The following is a 21623-nucleotide window of genomic DNA, read 5'->3' as shown; positions in this document are numbered from 1 at the left end:
CCAGCTCCATAAATGCCATAGCTCTTCACGGTGATAGCAACTGAGCCAAAGGAGCTGGGAACAGCCTTAGCCTGCTCCACTTGTGTTCTCTGTAAATACAGAGTTGAACCATCACTGCAGGGAGGGAGAGTTTTGGTGAGACAACGTTGTATAAAAGGAAAGAGAAAGAGGAGAACACAGGAAGAGAAACAGGAGAAACAGGAGGAGTAGAGAGGCAAGGAGAAGTGGGAATAACAGTGAGGATAAGAGGAGGAAAACAGAAGATTACTTTGGAGAGTGTTTTAAAAGAAATGTTTCTATACTGGGTGCTCTACAAGTGGCTCATGTTTCCAATCCTAGCTACTCAGTAGGACAAATCTAAGGATCGTGCTTCAAAACCATCACAGGCAGACGTGTCCTTCAGACTCTATTCCCAATTATAAAGTAAAAAATACTGACTGAAGGTGAGGCTCAAGTGGTAAAGAACCAGCCATGACATGACCCAAAAAGCTGATCAGGAGAATGAGGCCCTGGATTGCACACATATGTACATACATACACACAGACACACATGTGCACACACACACAATCCTAAAATTTGTAATTTGGAGAACTTAATATTCTTTGATCTGGTAAGATCTGACATGAGTGCATAAAGCTGCAATACTGGGGCTAGATGACACAGCTCAATGACACAGAGGGCAGACTACATACACTGAAGTTTCAAGCATAAGGAGTTAATGAATTTGTAGCTTCAGCTATCAGCAGAAAACCCCCTAGTCCTGTAACACATCGCTAAAATGAAAATCATTACTAGCCATTCTTTCTTGTTTCCCTCTTGTTGGATTGGGTCCAAGCAGCCATTCCAGATCTCTTTCGCTCTCACTTTCCTTCCAGTACATTTCCTCCTGCACCTCCAATGATCTGTACATGCGTGGCCTGGAGGGGGGGGGCACTTCATAGCTACGCCACCATTAAAGTAGAATTATTCAAACTTCTTTAGCCCATGCTTTAATGTTGCCTGAGCATACCTGATTCTTGCTGGGCCTAGATTATACAGACTAGGCAGAAACTAAAATCGAAGTTTACCCACTTCGCTCTTTCTGTAGGATTTAGGATGTACTGGACAAAAAAATATTACATGTTACTCTATGAGATTATTGTTCTGTCACCAATTCCTACTCAAGAGTCAGGGTTCTTGTTAATACATCTTGCATTTCTCCCCAGAATATCTCACAATTGGAAAGCTTAGCTGAGGGGGTGGCATGGATTCAGTTTTGGGTTTGGCCAATTGATAGGGAGGAGGTGGAATTGAGCCCAGGGGGACACATGGACCTGGAGAGCCACTTGTATCTAGTATTTCAGCTTCACTGAATTGTTTTCCCAGAAAAACCACTTTGTTTGAGTAAACATGAAGCTAGCCACTTGACTCTGGTGATAATACTTTGTAGCCTCTGAAGCAAAGAGCTTGCTTCCCTGCCCTTAGCACTGTCCCATGAGTCAGTAGTGCTGAAATAGGATCTTGGCAGGCTAGAGTTAGCTCTTTCCTCTGTAACTGAACCAAAAAAACAAATCTGTGTGCACCCTAGCAAGTTGAATTGTTCTTTGAATGGGACAGAAAGCAAAACAGCAACAAATAAAAAAATTTTTTTTAAAAAACAGTAACCTTCAAGCCTCATTCTAGGTTTGTCTGAGCTGACAACATACCGTTTTCAATAACTTCTAGAGCTTAAAGTTGACTCCAAGTTTCAGAGTCCGAAGATCACTGTGCCAAGAATTAACAAGCATGGGTGAGAAGAAAGTATCCTGATTCACCATGACTCTGTGTGTGAGAGAGAGAGAGAGAGAGAGTGTGTGTGTGTGTGTGTGTGTGTGTGTGTGTGTGTGTAGATGCTGAGAAGAATGCTTCAGATTCAGTTCTCACTTCTCAGTTCTCCCTTTTCCCACCTCATGAATCTCATTCCGTGTGGTGCAGTACTCCAAGCTACAGGACAGGGCCTGTTCACACTCCTGAGCTTTGGCACGCCAGCTCATGCTGTCTACCTCGAGGCTTTCCAGTAGCTGCTGCAGGTTCTTTGCAGAAACACTGGAGCAATTCTAAAAGCAAAAGACACATAGAAATAACCGAAGGAACCAAAGAAACTCCTATAAGATGAATAGACTACTTACCTTCATGATGATATTCCTAAGTAAGACTTCACAAAGTTATAGTATCCAAATTTATGTGGCCCTCAACATATTGAATGTAATTATTTCAGAAAGAAGCCAGACATCTAACATTATGGCAAGCTATTTCTAATCTCAAAGCTTTAGTTTTGAAGACTTTCTCATCACACCCAACTCCTTAGAGACACCATTCATTATAATAATTTTTACTTCAAAAGCATAAAATATGCATTAGAAACATTCTGCTTCTGCACTATAATTTTCCTGTCAACTTGAGTTTAACCTCAGGTTCATTATGCAAGTCTTCAATCTCTACCTCACACAGAGAGCAAAGATCCAGGCCAGAAGAGGGTTGAAGGACAATTTACATTATTTGTGCAAAGTGAGACATCTTGCTTTCTTTTTTCTTTATAAGATAAATTCACTAATAACATGGGAAATTTTAAAAAAACAAAGCTCTTTCCTGATAAAAGTAGGTCCTATTAACAGCATTTCTCTCCTGTGGTGTTAAAAAAAAATAAACTCTCCATTCATTGTATTACATATAGCTGAGTGGATATCTTAACTGTATCATAAAATAAATTGTTCCCTATCATTTATTACTATTCATATTAATGTAATAAACGTAATTTTTATCTTCAAATTAGGAACTTGGAGGCTTTAAAAGAAATCAGAGCCCAGAATATTATTTATAAACATTTGATCGGGAAAAGCTTTCTTTTGTTTTAGACTCTTCTGTTAAAATCTGCCCAATGGCAGAGCCAAAAGCCAGTGCCCAGAATTCTGGCTTGGGCTCATATAATCTGCATTTTTATCAATAAGGTAGCCAGCATTTCTAGACTTCACCTTCTTCCTCTTTAAAATGAGGTGCTGGTCTATATTAAGCTAGTAGTCTTCAAGATCTGCAAAGGTAAAGCAGCATTGTTTAACAGAAATATAATATAAGCCATAAAAATATGAATTTTTCCAGAAGTCATTTTAAAAAGTTCAAAAATAGTGAAATTTCCAGTTGCTGATGACTCACACCTACAGTTCTAGCTGAGCAATAGCACAAGGCCTAGAGTTTAAGCCCTAACAAGGACACACACACACACACACACACACACACACACACCAGTTAAATTAATTTCCATAAAATAATTTAGTTAGCCAAGTATGTTCAAATGTCATTTTATAGCATGTAAACAAATAAAAATACTGATAATTTTCACCTCAAATCTTTTAAATCTAGTGTGCACTTCATACTCTGAGAATAGCTAAATTTATATGAGAAATCATTTGATTTATACTTTAATTTCTTAACAGTTACAGCATACCCAAGTATGCTTCCAACATACTTAAAAGTTTTCCAATAACTACACTAAAGACCAACTTCTAAATTATTTCAAGTTAATTAAAATAAAAAATTTAGTTCCCTATTTGCAATAGACATATTTTAAATGTGGAAACCTGTATAGGGGACTATATATCTCAATAATATACCAGCATTTAAATGAATGTGAGAATAGATACATTAAACAAGATTTTTATAGTCATATTTCTCCTTAAAATTTTTTGTCATAGGTAGAAGAAACTCACCACACATAAACTCACCACAGATAACTACCCTAAATGATTTGATGCATTTTAAAAGCAAACATATCCAAGAAATCTTCCTGATGTTTTACATACCACAGCCCTAGCACCAGTGAGATGTAGGTAGAAATTACGGTGTTCTACGATGCTTACAGGCTGCTGCACTGATGAAATGATGTCCATTCCTAGGGAATGGACCAGTCTGTGAAGATGCTCCACATGTGCCTGCTTTTCCTGAGTACGACTGAGGTACATCCGGGTCTCCTGAGCATCACCCAGTTCATCCAACTGCTCTAGAAACTCCAGTTCTGTGGATCTGATGAGATCTTCCAGCTGCAATTTAGAGAAATAACAATTATCTTGCAGCTAATGTAAAGACAGTCCTATAAAACCCACTTTCTGTAACATTTTGTACTAGTGGTTGAAATGCTGCCAAGTCCACCCATAATTATTAGTGTGATGGCCAAAATATATGTTACAGTGTAGCCCATCTAAACAGGGTGATACTGATGGCTCAATGTTTTCTGTTCTATAATAGAAGAAAATAGTCTTTGGGGTCCTACTTTACATCCTCAGCAATATCTAGGTCTGTGATTTAAGTAAACCCAGAGGCAACAATACAAAACTATCAATATATTTCTAGTTTGTGATAACACAGGTAATAGCTCTGATGTTATAGGGAAAAGGAAACCAACAAATAATAAATTATGTGATCTCAGGTACTTGAGACACAAAGAGCTTATAGTTGAAATGATAAAACAAAAAGTTATTTTTGTTAAAAAGAAATTAAGAATCAAGATGTTAAATTTGCTAGGTGTGTGATATAAAGAGAGAGAGCACTAGAATTTTTTTTCTTCAGTTATGGGGCTTGAACTCAGGGCTTGAGCACTGTCCCTTAGCTCTCTTGCTCAAGGCTAGCATTCTACCACTTTAAGCCATAGTTCTACTTCTATTTTTTTGAGTGGTTAATGAAAGATTGGAGTCTTATGAGACTTTTCTGCCTGGACTGGTTTTGAACCACCATCCTCCTATCTCAGCCTCCTGAATAGCTAGGATTATAGGCGTGAGCTACTGGCACCCGGCACACTAGAAATTTTCAAGAGATACAGAATCATTCCAAGTGAAGTAGGACTGTCAGAAGAGGTGCACTGTTTATTTAACAGAGAGAAGAGAAAAAGACATACCAAGTAACGACAGCATGATAGTTAAGGGTTGAAGTTAGGCATAAGTGTGCCATTTTTGAGGGCATTCACAAAAATAAATCTTACCTGATCCTTAACTTGGTGGAATTGGACTGCTTTGTGTAGAATCTCCTCATAATCGTGGATTCTCTCTGCCTGCTTCTGACTGAGCTGAATAAGGTCTGTCAGCTGTTGAGACTTCTCTTTCACAGGGGCCCCCCTGGCACCCAATGCTTCTGATTCCTTCATGATGAGCTGAACCTCATCATGCAGTTGCTAAAAAATTGGAAACAAGGGATTCAGCAGACATCCTTATAATCCTAGCTACTCAAGAGGGGGAGATTTGAGAGCCCTGTTTGAAGCAAGTACTAGCAGGCATGCCTAAAACACTGTTATTTCCAATTAACCAGCAAATATAGACATTGTATTTGATTCTAGGGATATATTATTAAACACTTGTCTTCTCAGATATTTACAGATAATGCAATAATAAATGGTATGTCTTGGGGTTCATTTCACCTAACTGACTTACCTGACCATTTCTGCTTGTCTCAGACATATACTAGTTATTGCAAATAAGGGAAACCATGGGACCTATGTTTCTTTGGACCTGGCTTACTTCCCTCAATATAATTTTTTCCAAGTCTTTCCATTTCCTAACAAATGGGGCAATGTCATTCTTTCTGATGGAGGTGGTGGGGAACGGGGTGGGGGAGGGGGAGATTGGAAGGGATGGTAAGGGGAAACAAAGGAGGAAGCAACAATGCTTGATAAGAAATGTACTCATTACCTTGCTCATGTAATTGTAACCCCTCTGATGATGTAAGAGTAGAAGAATAAAAAAATGGGGAAAAATAAATGGTATGTCAAAGCTAAGTAGTTAAAAAATAAAGAAGTCATGTATTTCTATAGTACACAAAATATTCTAGCCATCTGCTAATAAGTATATATTTAGATCTTTTATGAAACTCTATAATGATACTTAATAGAGACTAAATTCTAGTCTGATATTTAATACAGACTAGAATCAGATGGTATGATAAGAAGACTGAGACCAGTATAAAAATAAATCAGGGGAATGACATGTCCACTATCATGAAAGAATGATCATAATGCAGCATCAGCTGAATAGCACAGTGGAGACATAGCTTCAAGTGGTCATTCCATAACCCACAAATAGCTACTTCATGTCAGGAAGGATAACTGCCCTTCTAGCCAGCACTGCTCACACATCCCAGATTTCAAGTAGAACTGGCCCAGGGTGGACAGTTTAAAGAGGAGGAAACTGTGATGTCAGAGGCGAAACTTGAATCAAAAACAGAAGTAACAGAAATGCTTTAGACTAAGAAGTTTCTTTTCAGAAGACTGAGTTGCATATGTCTTCAAGGTCAAATTAAGCATGTACACATTAAGTAGAGACACATCACTCTGATAGAACTAAACAAACTTTACAATGCTTCCTAACTTTGAGAAACTTAACATAGTCCCAAACATGTACAATTAAAAATGTAGCATGAATCTAGTATATTATAGTATAGAATATTATAGTAAATTAGTGCAGGGCAAACCTGTTATTCTAAATATTTAGGAGTTTGAGATCTGAAGGATCAAGGTTTGAGGTCATCCCTGGCAGAAAAGTTTGGTAGACTCTATCTCTAAAATAGTCATCCAGGGGCTGGGAAGGTGGCTCAGTGGTAGAGCGCTTGCCTTGCATGTATGACACCCTGGGTTTGATTCCTCAGCACCACATAAGCAAAAAGAAAAAAAAGCCAGAAGTGGCACTGTGGCTCAAGTGGTAGAGCGCTAGCCCTGAGCTGAAGAGCTGAGGGACAGCGCCCAGGCCCAGAGTTCAGGCCCCACGACTGGACCCCCCCAAAAAAAATAAAAATAAAATAATCATCCAAAAGCAGGGCTGGAGTTGTGGCTCAAGTAGTACAACACCAGCCAAGCATGAGTAAGACCCTGAGTTCAAACCTGTCTACTTTAAAAAAATATTAATTTAAATTAATCTAATATAAAATACATTTAGGAATTTTTGTATCCTTAATGTGTATCATTGCATGACAAAATCATGCAAGAAAACAATTTTTTTAAAAGTGCAACTTAGGGCTGGAAAGATGACTCAGTGGCAGAGTGCTTGCCTTGCATGCATGAGGCCCTGGGTTCAATTCCTCAGCACCACATAAGCAGAAAAAACCAGAAGTGGAGCTATGGCTCAAGCAATAGAGTGCTAGCCTTGAGCTGAAGAGCTGAGGGACAGTGTCTAGGCCCAGAGTTCAAGCCCCACGACTGACAAAAGAAAAAAGTGCATCGGAGGCATGCAATGCTTTTGTTAAAAAACAAAAATTCAGCATACTATACAAATTCCTTGGATAAACTGCATCCAGGTTTAAAAATACTTTCCAGTCACTCAAATCCATCAACCTGTTTCTTCACCTGAAACTGAAGTTTCATTTCGTTCCATTTTTTCTGAAGATCTGAAATGGTCTGAAGGCTCCCTCCAAGGTCAAATGCAGATACTGGCATAAGTACTTCCTGAAGAAGTTTTAAGTTGTGAGTAGTCTGAAAAAAATATTGAATAGTTAGTTAATGGGTGCCTTTTCCTTGGCACCTTCAACAAATGTATTATGATCATTTGGGAGATGACATAGTATGTCCCTAAGCTTTTCAAGGCTCCCCTAAATACTCACAATCTCCAGTGAGCTCTTTGCTCTAAACTATGAAAAGTCCTTCATTTCCCTTGCTATTTTTTTTCCCTTATCATGGCAACACATAACAAAATCTACCAATTTATGTTTTACTATTTTAAAGTGTACCATAGAATGGCACCCGTGCATTTACATAATTGTGTGACCATTACTATCATCCCTCTCTAGAACTTTTTCATTAACCCAAACTGAAACACTGTTCCTATCAAACAACTGTTCACTCCCTGTCTGCTCTCTGGACTCCCAGTGATATGGATTCTGCTTCCTGCCTGAATTTGGCTATAGTAGGCACTTCAAGTAAGTGGAAATACACAGTATTTATCTTTCTGTGTCTGACCTATTTCATTTATTATATTGGTTTCAATTTCTATCGTGTCGTTGCATGTATCAGAATTTATTCCTTTGTAATGATAATAACATTTTATATTCTTTTGCTGTTATTTTTTTCTTCTGCTGGTTTCTTTTGTTATTTTAACAGTGCTAAGATCTAACCTAGGGCCTCCTACAGAGTGCTTAGCAAGCACTCTGCTAACTGAGCTACCACCCTGCCCATTCCCTTACCTTCCTAAGTCTGTCTTCAAATGCTCCCCACTGCTGTTTCACAGGCTGGCTTGCAGTAGCATTAAGGCACCAGGCCATCCGAAGGTGGCTAAGTTCTTCTCTTTTAGTCTTCTGCTTTTCCATAGTGTTCCTCATTATGTACACTTCATTTTTCACATTTAGTATCTCATTTGCCTTTGCCTGTTAAATTAACAACCCATTTAATAGCTTTTCTTTGCCAAGAGATACAACTTACTTTTGCATACAACTTTATCACAGCCAAAACAAAACACTAATTCTAATGTCCAATAATCTCAGATTCCTTGTGCTGAGAGGCATAGCGAGATGTTCATATCCTACTCACTGTTTGGACATAAGACCTGAGATTTTTTAAAAGTCCAAGTGGCATGTCAGTGGTTTGGGGGGGACATAAAAAGAAAATAATATATTCTGTAATCATGGGGGACTAGATTCAATAAATTATAAAAGCTATTGGGCAATTATAGTGGGAACTATTCCAAAGTATAGTGGGAACTATTCCAAAGTATAGTGGGAACTATTCCAAAGTATATTATTATTAATAAATTAGGTTATTTTTCAAATATTATTAAAAGCTATTAAGAACATCACATATTCTGTAATATTGACAAGAAATTGAAATGTGTCAATAACAACTACAATCAGAAGGGCACCATGGTGTGAATGAGGTGTACCAAAGGTGAACTAGAGAAAGATTTGCTGATGTTTACCTAGCAGGATCTAAGAAAAAAGTGATTTTGTCTTTGGCAGAGTTAGTATTTTGCCCAATCTGGAAGATTAAATTATTTGCCTGCAGTTTAGTTAGCAAACACAGTGGTTATTTTACTCCTTTGTAGGGCATGGAAAATATTGTGATAATCCATCCTAAGTATTCCACTGGATAATCCATTTTCCATTTATATTCACGCCTGACAAATGGTCTTCTGATGTTTTTCTTTCCAGATATTTGGGTAACATGAAAGCTGGAGCTGGAGAGAATTCTTGCTTATTATTCACCATATAAGTTCATAAATTGGAATTTTCTCCTGTCAAAATTCTAGCCTAAATCAATTTATCTAATCCTCATGATATTTCAATGAACTGGGTTCTTCAAAAAAAAATTAAGCTTGAAATTGTTAGGAATAGCAATATAACCAAAACCAGAACACTCACCTGAACATGCCAGCTGGCCTTCTCAAAATGAAATTGATTACCACATTTCAAGGATAGTGTTGGTTTAAAAGCCTAGCAATCCAACAGATATGAAGGAAAAATCTTGCATTTTACTTTCCGGACCACAATTTGATATCTCGTATATCACTAAATCAACAAAGCTATCTATATGTAAATATGAACTTCTATCAATGACTTATCATGATAATAGGAGAGCCTTTAAAGTGGTCATGTTTAAAGCCAGGTGCTGATGGCTCATGCCTGTAATCCTAGCAAATCAGGAAGCTAAGATCTGATGATCATGGTTTGAAGCCAGCCATGACAGAAAAGTCCATGAGACTCTTATCTCTAAATGATCAGGAAGAAAGCTGGCAGTGGAGCTGTGTCTCCAATGGTAGAGCACTAACTTTCAGCAAATAAGCTAAGAGAGAGTGTTCTGGTCCTTAGTTCAAGTACCAGTACCAACACACACACACACACACACACACACACACACACACACACATACACACACACACATGATCACACACACATATACACACACATGTGTACAGTGATCATGTTTATGACATTGAGGTATAAGGATACCTAGACTGAGTGGTAAAACACATACTATTTCTGGGAAATCTAAATGGTAACCTGAAACCATAACAACCAAGCTTAATTAGATATAAATACAGATATGATTTTGATTGGGTTCCTATTCCAGACCTTACAAAATGAAAATCTGTCTACAACCTAAACATCCTAAGCAAGGACTAAAGGGTTTCTGTTTCTATAGGTTCGTCTAGTTGATGGCAGATTGATGCTTCTGGCTTAGAACAACTAGAAAAGCTGGATCTAACTCAGAAAACATCTGAAAGAAGCACAGAGCTGCTGTGGCAACAAGAAGGAAAGAGGCTAACACTCCTAGGGAGGCACTGCACAATTTATTGATCTGTGTTTCACATTGAAAACCAGTACAATAAGTAATCATTGATGAAATATACTGAAATATACTGTAATAAGAATGTCTTGGGGCTGGGAAGGTGGCTCAGTGGTAGAGCGCTTGCCTTGCATGCATGAGGCCCTGGGTTCTATTCCTCAGCACCATATAAGCAGAAAAAAAAAAAAAGCCGGAAGTGGCACTGTGGCTCAAGTGGTAGAGCACTAGCCTTGAGCTGAAGAGTTGAGGGACAGCTCCCAGGCCCAGAGTTCAGGCCCCACAACCGGACCCAAAAAATTAAAAAAAAAAATGTCTTGACCTCTAGGGGTCAGCTTGATCTATATCAATAATATTTATTGTAGTGGATAGGATACTAGTTGACAAGACTTTTTTTTCCCTTTTGGTGAGTTTGAGAAAGTCTCTCATTATAGACTTAATAAAAAGATTATGAAGTAATGGCTGAATTAGTATATTAGTGGGTTCATTAATGATTGTTTTAAAAATTGGCTAATCAGCTGATTTCTTTATGAATTGAATTGTCAATATGCATTTAGGGCATTTTTATTAAAGAACGAATTATAGACATACGGGGCTTTTCTGTCAAATCTATAGAATTAAACCTAGGATATGTAGTTGATAGAGTAGATAGATCCAAATTAGTTTATCAAGATGGAATTGTGTGGTCAGGCCAAATAAAACCAAATAAGTATTAAAACCATGAAAACCCACTTAGCTTAAGCTACAAGAAGCAAAATGTTTACTGAATTTTGCTAAATTGGCCAGGTGAAATTATTGCTAAAAATATTAGAATCACCTCATTTCATTAGCCAAAGATAATGTCCAAGCTGTGCACAGTGGCTTATGTAGTTCTAGGTTACCTCAGGGAAAAAGGAGTTTGCATGAGCATGTATCAATAGAAAAAGCAGGGTTTGGTAGCAAATACCTGCCATCCTACTCATGGCAAGTAGTGTAAATAGGCAATAAAGAAGTATGACCCTGTCTCAAAAATAATCAGAGCTAAAAGGGCTGGAGGCATGGCTCAGTGTAGTTGTAGAGGTAGAAGGAAAGAGATGGTAGGGGAAAAACAAAGGAGGAGGCAATAATGCTTGATAAGAAATGTACTCATTACTTTGCTCATGTAACTGTAACCCCTCTGTACAGTATTTTCACAATAAAAAACTTATTTTAAAAAAAGGAGTAGGCTGTCTGCCTAGCAAGTTTGAAATCCCAAGTTCAGCCCCACTACTATACACAAAATGAATGAAAGAGAAAAGAAAAGAAAGAAGGGAGGGAGGGAAGGAGGAAAGCAGGAAGGAAGGAAGGGCCCAGTTTGTTTAACTATATTATGTTTTCTTCATGTTTTAATTACATGTTATGAATGATCTGAACAGGTGGTAGAAAAATCTGGTAAGTGAGGTCAGGAGGGAGAGAGAAATTAAGCTGCATCATAAGTGATAGATTGTGTGTGTGTGTGTGTGTGTGTGTGTGTGTGTGTGTGTGTTTAGCTGGAGAAAAGTATGTTAGATATAGCAATTATTTTCAATTTTAGAAGGAATTTCTTATGCCATAGAAATTAAATATGAGTAATTTTTGTCCCTGTGTAGCTACAAAGGGTTAAAATATATATGAGGACATTTTTATTTAACATTGAAAAGAACAGTCTTTCTAGCAGCTGGTATGCCCACAGTGTCATGGTAATTATTTTTTTTCTTTTCTTGTGCTAGTACTGGGGCTTGAACTCAGAGCTTTATTGTCTGACTAAGTTTTTCTGCTAATAGCTAATACTCTACCAATTGAGCTATACTTCTATTCCAGAATTTTACTAGTTAATTGGAGATAAAAGTCTTAGAATTTTCTGACCAAGCTAGCTTAGAACTGGAATCCTTAGATTTTAGCCTCCTGAGTAGCTAGGATTAGAGGCTTGAGCCACCAGCTGAAATGAACAGTTTTATTAGTAATGAAGTTTTATTAGGAAAATTTGTGAGATAAGACTGGAGAGACAAATCATCCATCTTTAAGGAATTTTACCAGATCTTTATATGTGTCACAGGTGGACATAAGAGTCTTAGACTATTTTGCCCACAGCTTCTCTATTTAAAACAAAAAAGCTTGCTAAAACAGAGCGAAAGGTTTCAGTATGAAGATTTATCCTAGAAGTTGTCTTTCACCACTGGAAAATTTGGGTAGACCTTGACCCATGCTCTCAACATAACTTTGAACTTTGAGATGGACTTCTTAACTCTCTAGCAATATTGCCTTTGAATGAGAACTGATCTTTCTTTTTAATAAATAAACTAGTCCTCTTGTTATAAATTAACATGAGCTTTAAGAAAGTATGTTGGGCTTCAGGGCTGGTCTAGGTTGAATGAAGCTAAAAGGAACTTCCTAAGCCAGCACTGTTGATTGGTAGATGAACTTCTGAGATTATGATTTGGCCTTTGATAAAGCATCCTTACAGAAGGTATGACCCATTTAATGTGATTCTTACCATATTTATTAAGTTAAGGAACTCATGCCCTAAGTCTTGGGTTAAAAAACTCTTCTTTAAAAATAGCTGCCAGCGCTTATCAGCGGAGTCAGACCAGTTCTTGGCTGTAGCATCATTCTCTTCCTTCTGAGGAATTCCATTGCAATAAAACTTCTTTAAGCTCTGAAACAGCTCCTCTGCCTAAAATACAAGAAGATAAATGAGAGTTAAGAACATTCAAGAATATATTTTTAATAAAAAGGACATGAGATTACAGTGAAAGTTTTATCACAGTAAGTAACCTTTATTTAAAAGTTAGGCATTAGATTCCAGTAAAAACTATATAAACTTAAATTGAAATATTTTCAGAATTCTCCAAATATTTACTGAATGTTGTCAATTTACTGAAAAGTCGTGAGAATCTTGGTTGTTGACAGACAAGACTACAATTGGTTAGTAAGCTGAGCCATCAAGATGATTGTCCACACGAACTACTTGTTGTAGCCCAAATTATATTTATAGATATTATATATTTATGTGCAATAAGTTTATGCAATATTAGCAGCTGCTAATGTTTAAAGCTGAATTAAATGGCTTGAAAGAAAAATACACATGGAATCAAGAAAAACAAATCAGAAAGAAATGTGAGTCAATGAAAGATTATTAGTATATCATGACTCAAAAGGGCATATATAATTACTAATTTTCCATGTAAGTATTAATATTAATCTTCTAATCTTATCTTACTAAGATATATTACTCTTCCATACTAAAATTACATTTTCTCATTTGCTAACTGATGTAAACACTACCAGATTCTTTGAAATTATTCTCCTTGAGCAGAATTTATATAAATCAAATGTGCAACTATAGGCTAACAAGTAATTTGGTGATGTAGAAATAGTATACATCATTTGATACAAATTTTGTGCATTTTGAATAATGCTTAACAGCCAATAAAACAAGTCTAGACAAGCTCATAACCAGTAAAAGTAATTGAAAATAAGAAATTTCAGGAAATACTCACTGTAAAGATATTAATATCATCCCTACTTTAAATGAACTTACTAGGGGAATCTGTAAATAGCATTTAGAAACAGATCCTTTCTTAATTTCCATATTGCATTTATTCATGCCTGTATATTTTGCTGATTCTTGCTCCCTCAGTGCTTTCCTCAATTTTCTGCTACAATTTATCCTTAATTAACTAGTTAACATGCCACCTCTTCCATGAGGCCTTCTCAGATTCTCCAGTAAGAATAACCATTTATTTTCCTATATATCCAAAGATAATTCTGGAAGAGACCGGTAAGCAGATTGTTATAACGCAATGATGTTTAATAGTAAGCAGGATAATAGTAACTAAAACACTGAAACTATAGGTGAAAACCGCAGAGCTTTGATACAAAAGAAATTCTCATTGAGAGATGAATTGGAAGACAGTGAAGCTAGGGTTGATGAATATGTCTACCTGGGCTTTGGGGGGAGAGGGGGCTGTGATACACTAAATCTGGAGTTCTATGATGACTGCACAGTTGTATAAATATACTAAAAATTACTACACTACAAATAGTGGATATTCTATAAAATATACCTTACTCAGTCTGGGTTGTTTTTAAAGTCAAAGGATGTGAGAATGGATAACTGGGTTAAATAGGTTTAATCAGGATAAAGATACCATTTCACTTTTTTTAAAGTAAGGGAGTTGATAAGAACCTTTTCAATGCAAGGTGAGTTGGCACATGGCAGGGTTGAAAAAAGCTAAACTGAATGGCAAGGAGCTAAGGCCTGGAGCAATGGAGCATATAGAGCAAGAAATGCCACTTTCCCTTCCCAGGGGTTTGCATGAAATAGGAAGATGACACAGGGTCAGCTTTGGTGAGAATGGTACAATTTAGATGCAATTGTAGAGCAAGCCAAAAGGAAGCAATGGAGGAGGCAAGTTAGAAAAATGAGAGGATAGTTGCTGGAGCTAGAGTTTAAAGAATGAAGGACCATAGGGTAGGGAGGGATTATTGGTGAGGAATAGGTATGGCACTGTATTGAAGACAGAGGAGGATGGGTCATATAGGCCAATAGATTTGGAAATGTAAGGAAGTCAAGCCAGTGAGGCTCAATGGCCTCATTTTATTAAGATATTTGTGGTGAAGGCTTCAGCTGAGATTTAGGGATGGAAACTGGGGCAAGATGCTTGAAAATCTCTACTGACAGGGGCCAACTAGGGAGCATATGGAGGACCCAGATGAGACAGAGACCTGTAAATGTGTAACAGCACCTACCAATCAGCACAATTGCATGATTTTTCTCCATGAGCGTCTGGAAGCTTGGAAAGAGAAGCTGAGTAAACAGAGTGTTGGACTGATTGGATTTTGGTAGTTGGCAGGGTTAGGCTCCATAGAGGGCAGGGAGTGGAGGGGATGGAGTGTGGATGGAAATGAGTGAAGGGCTGATGAGGCAAAAATGGAAAGCCAGAGGCATACGGGAGTAATAGCATGCCAGGATTAGAAGGATAGGAGGCTCTGCCAGGTAGGAAAACAGACTTCATGAAGGCTGGTAAGCTAAGGACATGTAGAGAGTGTTGTTTACAAAGCTGAAGCTCTAGCCCTCTGGAGGCCAGAGGGACAGGGAAGTGGATGCCTAACGGGATGCCAAGTAGGAACATTTTGTTGGCAACAAAGGTACAGAAAGCCAGTACTTCTTTGTAGCTTTTATGTTGTTTTAAGTCTCCAGTAAAAATATTCATCCACAGAGAATCACATTAGAGTTCAGGGCAAAGAACTAAAAGAAAGTAAAAGAAGAACCTGAGATTCCAGCGGCTTGGTCGTGGACCTCTGCCAGACTGGAAAGAATTTCGATGAGAAAGAGGAGTCAGGGTGGTGGTGGTGGGTGGTAGGAGGTGAGGGCAGTAGGAGGTAGCGGGGAAATAGAAATCAAGAATGCCAGATGACGTTATCACTCAGTGAAGCTTGCTGGATCTAGCTCTCATAAAACCAGGGGCCCATTTTATTAACTAGGCCAGCACCCATCACTCTGTCCATGGGGTACACTGGGATCAGGGTTAAATAAGGCCTTAAATCCTTTTTTGAAATTACTGATGGCTATCTTAAAGAAATTGATCTTTAGTTGAGCACCAGAGACTCACACCTGCAATCTTAGCTACTCAGAAGGCTGAGACCTGAGAATTGCAGTTCAAAGCCAACCCAGGCAGGAAACTCCATGAGACTCATCTCCAAGTTCATACCAAAAATAGCTAGAAGTAGAACTGTGGCTCAAGGGATAGAGCAGTAGCTTTGAGAAAACAGCTCATGGACAGGACCCATGCCCTGAGTTCAAGCACTGAGACCGGCACAAAAAAAAAATGTGGGGGGAGGGGGAGAAATTGTTCTTTGAGAGGAAAAGTCCTACTGTGGATATCAAAGATTATGTCCTATAGCTTTTCAAATTAAATTCTCAGAAGAAGCTCAAAGAGGTAATTTGATAAAAGACATTAAATAAGGGAGATGAAAGCTTGAACCAATAGCCTATATTTTCCAATTCTGTATATTTGTATGAACACTAATTTTTAGTATTCAGGGATCCATTACTTAGAAGATAACATTTTCAGGTTATTTTGTTTGATGTTGAGGTTATTGAAATATTTTTAGGCATATTAAAAAGTTTGCAATGCTTCCTTTGTACATACTTCTACACATATACATTTGTATTATTTTTAGTGAGACAACTTATTCTCTGAGACTTTGTGTGGTGCCTTGGGGAACAAAAGGCCTGAAAGTGAAGACAGACACCAGAAAAAAGAGGAGGGCTTATGTCCCACAGAAAGCAAGTTGATGATCAGAGGCAGGCCAGCCTCCATACCATACCTCTTCTGATGACTTTAGAAAAGCCACATAAATTTGAAAGACTTGTGACCTGAAGTTGACACCTTGGCCAAGTATACGTAATTCTTCCTCCAGCCATTTAGCTTTACAAGAAAGTGATGGTGCTTCATTGGGTTCACATTCATTTTTCTCTGTCAGAATTTTTCTAGCTTCTTCTAAGGCATGTGCTGTGTCCTGTGAAAGTGAAGCGCAGGAGGTCAGCAGCTGACAGGAGCATCATGTACATTCACACTTCATTACCCTTCTGCATGTCCATCTATTACCAGCCTTAATTGAACTGGACCAAGAATTTCCTTAATCAAAGAAAGGCACACTTCGAAGACTCCAAAAAGGAAACAAAGGCCTTTGAAAACAAACTATGCAATGTACATATGTGAGATTTGAACCAGGTAATGGGAGTGATGGATGGTTGGGAGATGGGGAGAATGAAGGAAAAGGTGACATCAATCAAGATGCTTTGTACTCAGAAATTATGTTGAATTGAAGCTTTTGTACAACTAATTAGGGATAATAAAAAACAATTAAAAAAAATGAAAGCCATCTCAAATCCTGTGGCTCTGTCACCTGTACTTATTTCCCGTGTCACAAATAGAAAAAAGGTTGTTTGGTGCACAACAGTTCTAAAACAAAAAATGGCAGGAATTTTTTAAAAATAATTATGCATATGAGTTGCTTTATGATATTGAACAATAGTTCTAATAAATTCTTAAACTAATTTTGTCCAGCTATCCATGGCTCATGACTGTTAGCTACTCAGAAGACTGAGATCTACTTCCGTTCTAACCTCAGCAGGAACGAACAGGAGATTCATCTCTCCAATTAACCAGCAAAAAGCCAGAAGTAGAATTTTGGCTTCACAGAAGCTGGCTCAATCAAGTGCCAGCCTTGAGCAAAAAATCTAAGGAAAATTTCCCAGGCCCTGAATTCAGGCCCCAGTACTCAGACATAGAAACACACACACACACACACACACACACACACACACACACACACACACACACACACACACACACACTGTACTAATTTTGTTACAGAAAAGGGGCAAATCTGCAAAATATATCTATTCATTCTGAGGCTTAACCTTGTAGCTTGGGCGTTGTCACTGAGCTCTTTTTGCTCAAGACTAGTGCTCTACCACTTGAGCCGTAGCTCTACATCTGGATTTCTGTGATTAATTGGAGAAAAGAGTCTCACAGACTTCCCTGCCCAGGTTGGCTTTGGCTTCCCTAGCCTTCTGAGGGGCTAGGATTTTAGGCATGAGCCACCAGCACCTGGCCTACTCACTTTTAATTCATTTTAAAACTACATATTTTTAACTATAGAAAACAATGTTTAAACTTGTACAGTCTTCTTTATATAGTCTATTGTGAAGGGGTTCCAAACACCAGATAGAGTCATATTGTCACAAACAGTAAACAACTTGCTGAGGTTTCATATTCATGTGTGTGTATGTTTCCTCTCTACCTAGATAAAAATGGCACAGAGACAAATAGGAATGCCCTTAGGGGTGCCTTCAGATAAAGGGGACTACATGGTAGACTTCCAAACCCAAGGGCTTTTAGCTTTGAGACTTAAGAACTAGAGGTTTCTGGCTCCAAGTTTTCAAAGCCAGAGGTCCATTGCTCCAGGCAGAGGGTTACTGCTCTGAACACCCAATGGTCAGAGCTTTAGGATGCAAAACCCTATGCTTCTTGGTGGCTTCGTCAAATGCTTCTACCTCTGTTCTTCTCAGCATCTGCGCTTCTCAGTACGTACCTTCCCTAGCTTCATGCAGATGCCTCAGCTTCTTACAGATTCTGCCATTAGTCACTCTCTCCAGCTTTCAGCTGCTTCCTAAGGTCACAGTTCAGAGCTTCAGGTGCCAGGGCCTCTAGATCTCCATGGCTCTCTGTAACTATCAGCTTTCTCTTGACATCACAGATCTAATAAATAGTGGGGCCTCAGCTCCTAGTGACTATGGAGCTCTTCAGCTCAGTGTGTGTGTGTGTGTGTGTGTGTGTATTAGTCTTGCACAAAAAATTATAAATAATCTTAGGGAAGTATTTTCTTTGCTTCCTCTAGGTATCTCCAGAAACAGTTCTAGCATTGCTCAGGTAAGCAAAAGAAGCCAAATGAGTGTTTACTAGTAGGTTGTAATGTACCATCAATTATATATTTAGACACACTAATTTAACTAATAACTTTTTAACTAATTAACTAACTAATTAATTAACTTAAGGGAGGAATAAGTTTTATAGATATGAAACATTTAAAAAATATATAATCATATGTATAATAATAGGTATTATCTTGCTTACCTTAGTTTGGATATCTAGTTCTAGATACTTATTCAAAATCTTCTCTGATTCAGAAATGCTGGAACTAATATCCATTGCATTGGAAAGTACCGGACTGATTTTCTGAATTGATACTTCTACCTTTAATAAAAATATATGATGAAGTCTTAAGTAGAAATGGAATTATTCAGGAGGAGAAGGAGGATTGGTAGGAGGTGGGAGGGTACAAGAGAGGGTATAGTAGATGAATCTTTAATTAATACACAATACTGAAAAGTAACAAAAAGGAGTATATTGCAGTCCTAATACATAGTTAATGAGCAGTAGTGTCTTGTCCAATTGTACAAGTTAATGTGGAACATAAATGCCTAAACCAATACATCCCTATCCTCCCTCCATACCCCTGCCACAGTTGGCAGACCATCTCCGATCCCCACATTAGATGTTTACGCTTCATTTTGTGAAACTACCTTCCTCAGGAAATCCTCCACAGAGGCTGCTAATTTCTGCTTTTTAAGAGCAAATTCTTTGTGTGCTGAGCACTGTTCCATCAGATGATCCACTCGTCTCTGAATGCATCCCATCACCTTATGGATACCGGTCACCTGTGGACTGAATGCAGCAAGCTAGTTATTAGTCCATTTGACTTTGACAGAGAAACCCCAGGAACAGGGAACATTTGAAAACAGATCTGCTCTTCACCTGTGAGATATGATTGGTAAAAGTTAAGGTAATAGAAATTCGATAGCTATACTAATATATCAGGTATCAAAGCCAAATTGTATCCCTTTGCTGTCAGACATTCCCCAGGGGAAAAATAATTATGGGGGTTTTTTTGGTAATAGATTTAATGCTCTTTTCTAAAGGTTTACTTTTTAACGTTTCCCTAGGATAGTTTTGAGAACCTTATGGCAAAAGGCAGCAGTATGCTTGCCAAGATTTTCCCAAGGGTATTATTTAAAAGTGTCATTTATCTAAAGATGCTCTTTGAATAGAAATGTGAATCAGCCAATTAACAAAGCATTTGCTAACTGGCTAGGCTGAAATATTTATATAGCACTAGGGTCCCTGTTCTTAGTGCTTATATGGACTCAATGCTATATTCATTACATGAACACCAACTCATCCCCAAACACTAGGTATTACACATACTTATTCATGCAGAGGAAACCAAGAATCATATTGATTTTTTTCTTCTTCTGGTCTCATGAGATAAAGAAATATGAAAAAAGTCCCCATAAAATGTTTTCCCTTGAGAACCCTACTGCATTGTTGGTGGGAATATAAACTTGTTCAATCACTTTGGAAAGCTGTATGGAGGTTCCTCAAAAGACTCCACATAGAGCTCCCCTATGACCCAGCAATCCCACTTTCGGGCATTTACCCAAATGATCACAAACAAGACCATTCTAAAGCTACTAGCACAACTATGTTTGCTGCAGCATTATTTACCATAGCTAAGATAAGGAACCAACCCAGTTGCCCCTCAGTAGATGAATGGATCAAGAAAATGTGATATATATATATATATATATATATATATATATATATATATATATGGATTCTATGCCTCTATCAGAAAGAATGACATCGCCCCATTTGTTAGGAAATGGAAATACTTGGAAAAATTATATTAAGTGAAGTAAGCCAGGCCCAAAGAAACATAGGTCCCATGGTTTCCCTTATTTGCTTTAACTAGTATATGTCTGAGACAAGTAGAAAAGGTCAAAAGCTAGGTACATATGATCAGATAAGATGATGTTAAGCAAAATGAACCCCAAGATAGGGACACAAGTGGTTTTTTCTTTCTTGCTATTGTTTCTAACGTATTTATGATGTACCATGTGATTTTTTTTGTTGCTTTGTATGTTTCTCCCCCATGGTACAACTCCTGTTTTCACTGTATTTGATGTTGGTCTAATTTGGGGAGGGAAAGGGAAAAAACAAAATGTTTAAATGGGGATACAGGTTGACCATTGTAACAATGAGATGTACAAGACACTAGGTTGAAAACGAACTTTACAATTAAGGTGGGGGTGGGGGGGTAGGGCGTGGGGGAGTGTAGTAGTTGTGGAGGTGGGAGGGAAGGGATGGTAGGGGAAAAACAAAGGAGGAGGCAACAATAATTGATAGGAAATGTACTCATTACCTTGCTCATGTAACTGTAACCCCTCTGTACAATATTTTACAATAAAAAACTTATTTAAAATATTTTCCCTTTAAAACAATTAATACATTTTGTGTTGGACTCTACTTGCTTTAGCATCAAGGTATCTTTGTAGTCTTCCTGACCAGTTCCAAGTTTAGCATAATCACAAGGAAAGAATACCCTTGATGGTAAGAGCAGTTTTAAACTGTCCATGCTGTCCCAACAACAGAACCTGGCCTCCTATTTAAGAAATTGCATCTTTATTAGTCACCAATCATTTCCTTCAAATACTAATAAAGATGAACATTAAAAAACAGATCTCTGGATGATGTACCGATTTCCATAATTTTAACTCAAATAATTTGTGACTGCAAAAATGAATTTAATTAGTAATAAAATGGAGGCAAGACCCCAAAAGACTGACAAGGACGTGGCCTCACTGGAATGATAATGGGGAAGCTACAGAGGGGAGAAGCCCTCAGCTATGTCTTGTCAGGACCACAGGGGTCCTGGACAAGGGTGATGGGAGGACAATTTAAAAACCACTCAGGAATCTCAGTTATGGCATACAATGTTCTGCCAGGGTTA

The 21623-nt window shown here is 37.9% G+C and overlaps 1 protein-coding gene across 1 annotated transcript in view; it reads right to left on the bottom strand.

Annotated features, from left to right (window-relative positions):
* Ccdc141 (coiled-coil domain containing 141) overlaps nucleotides 1–21623 on the bottom strand; it is a 166238-nt gene that overhangs the window by 27826 nt on the left and 116789 nt on the right. Inside the window, exons 9-17 of the mRNA XM_042688394.1 lie at nucleotides 19357–19498; nucleotides 18908–19027; nucleotides 16593–16784; nucleotides 12754–12933; nucleotides 8171–8350; nucleotides 7338–7463; nucleotides 4989–5177; nucleotides 3874–4053; nucleotides 1927–2076 (exon numbers count right to left, since the gene is read on the bottom strand). Coding sequence (XP_042544328.1) covers nucleotides 1927–2076; nucleotides 3874–4053; nucleotides 4989–5177; nucleotides 7338–7463; nucleotides 8171–8350; nucleotides 12754–12933; nucleotides 16593–16784; nucleotides 18908–19027; nucleotides 19357–19498 — 1459 coding nt within the window. The remainder of the gene's footprint in view (nucleotides 1–1926; nucleotides 2077–3873; nucleotides 4054–4988; nucleotides 5178–7337; nucleotides 7464–8170; nucleotides 8351–12753; nucleotides 12934–16592; nucleotides 16785–18907; nucleotides 19028–19356; nucleotides 19499–21623) is intronic.

The sequence above is a fragment of the Dipodomys spectabilis genome, unplaced genomic scaffold (genome assembly GCF_019054845.1).
Source record: "Dipodomys spectabilis isolate Male_0828 unplaced genomic scaffold, ASM1905484v1 ptg000115l, whole genome shotgun sequence".
Taxonomy (NCBI): domain Eukaryota; kingdom Metazoa; phylum Chordata; class Mammalia; order Rodentia; family Heteromyidae; genus Dipodomys; species Dipodomys spectabilis.
The sequence above is the reverse complement of the archived record's forward strand: the minus strand, read 5'-3'. Positions and strand labels throughout refer to the sequence as shown.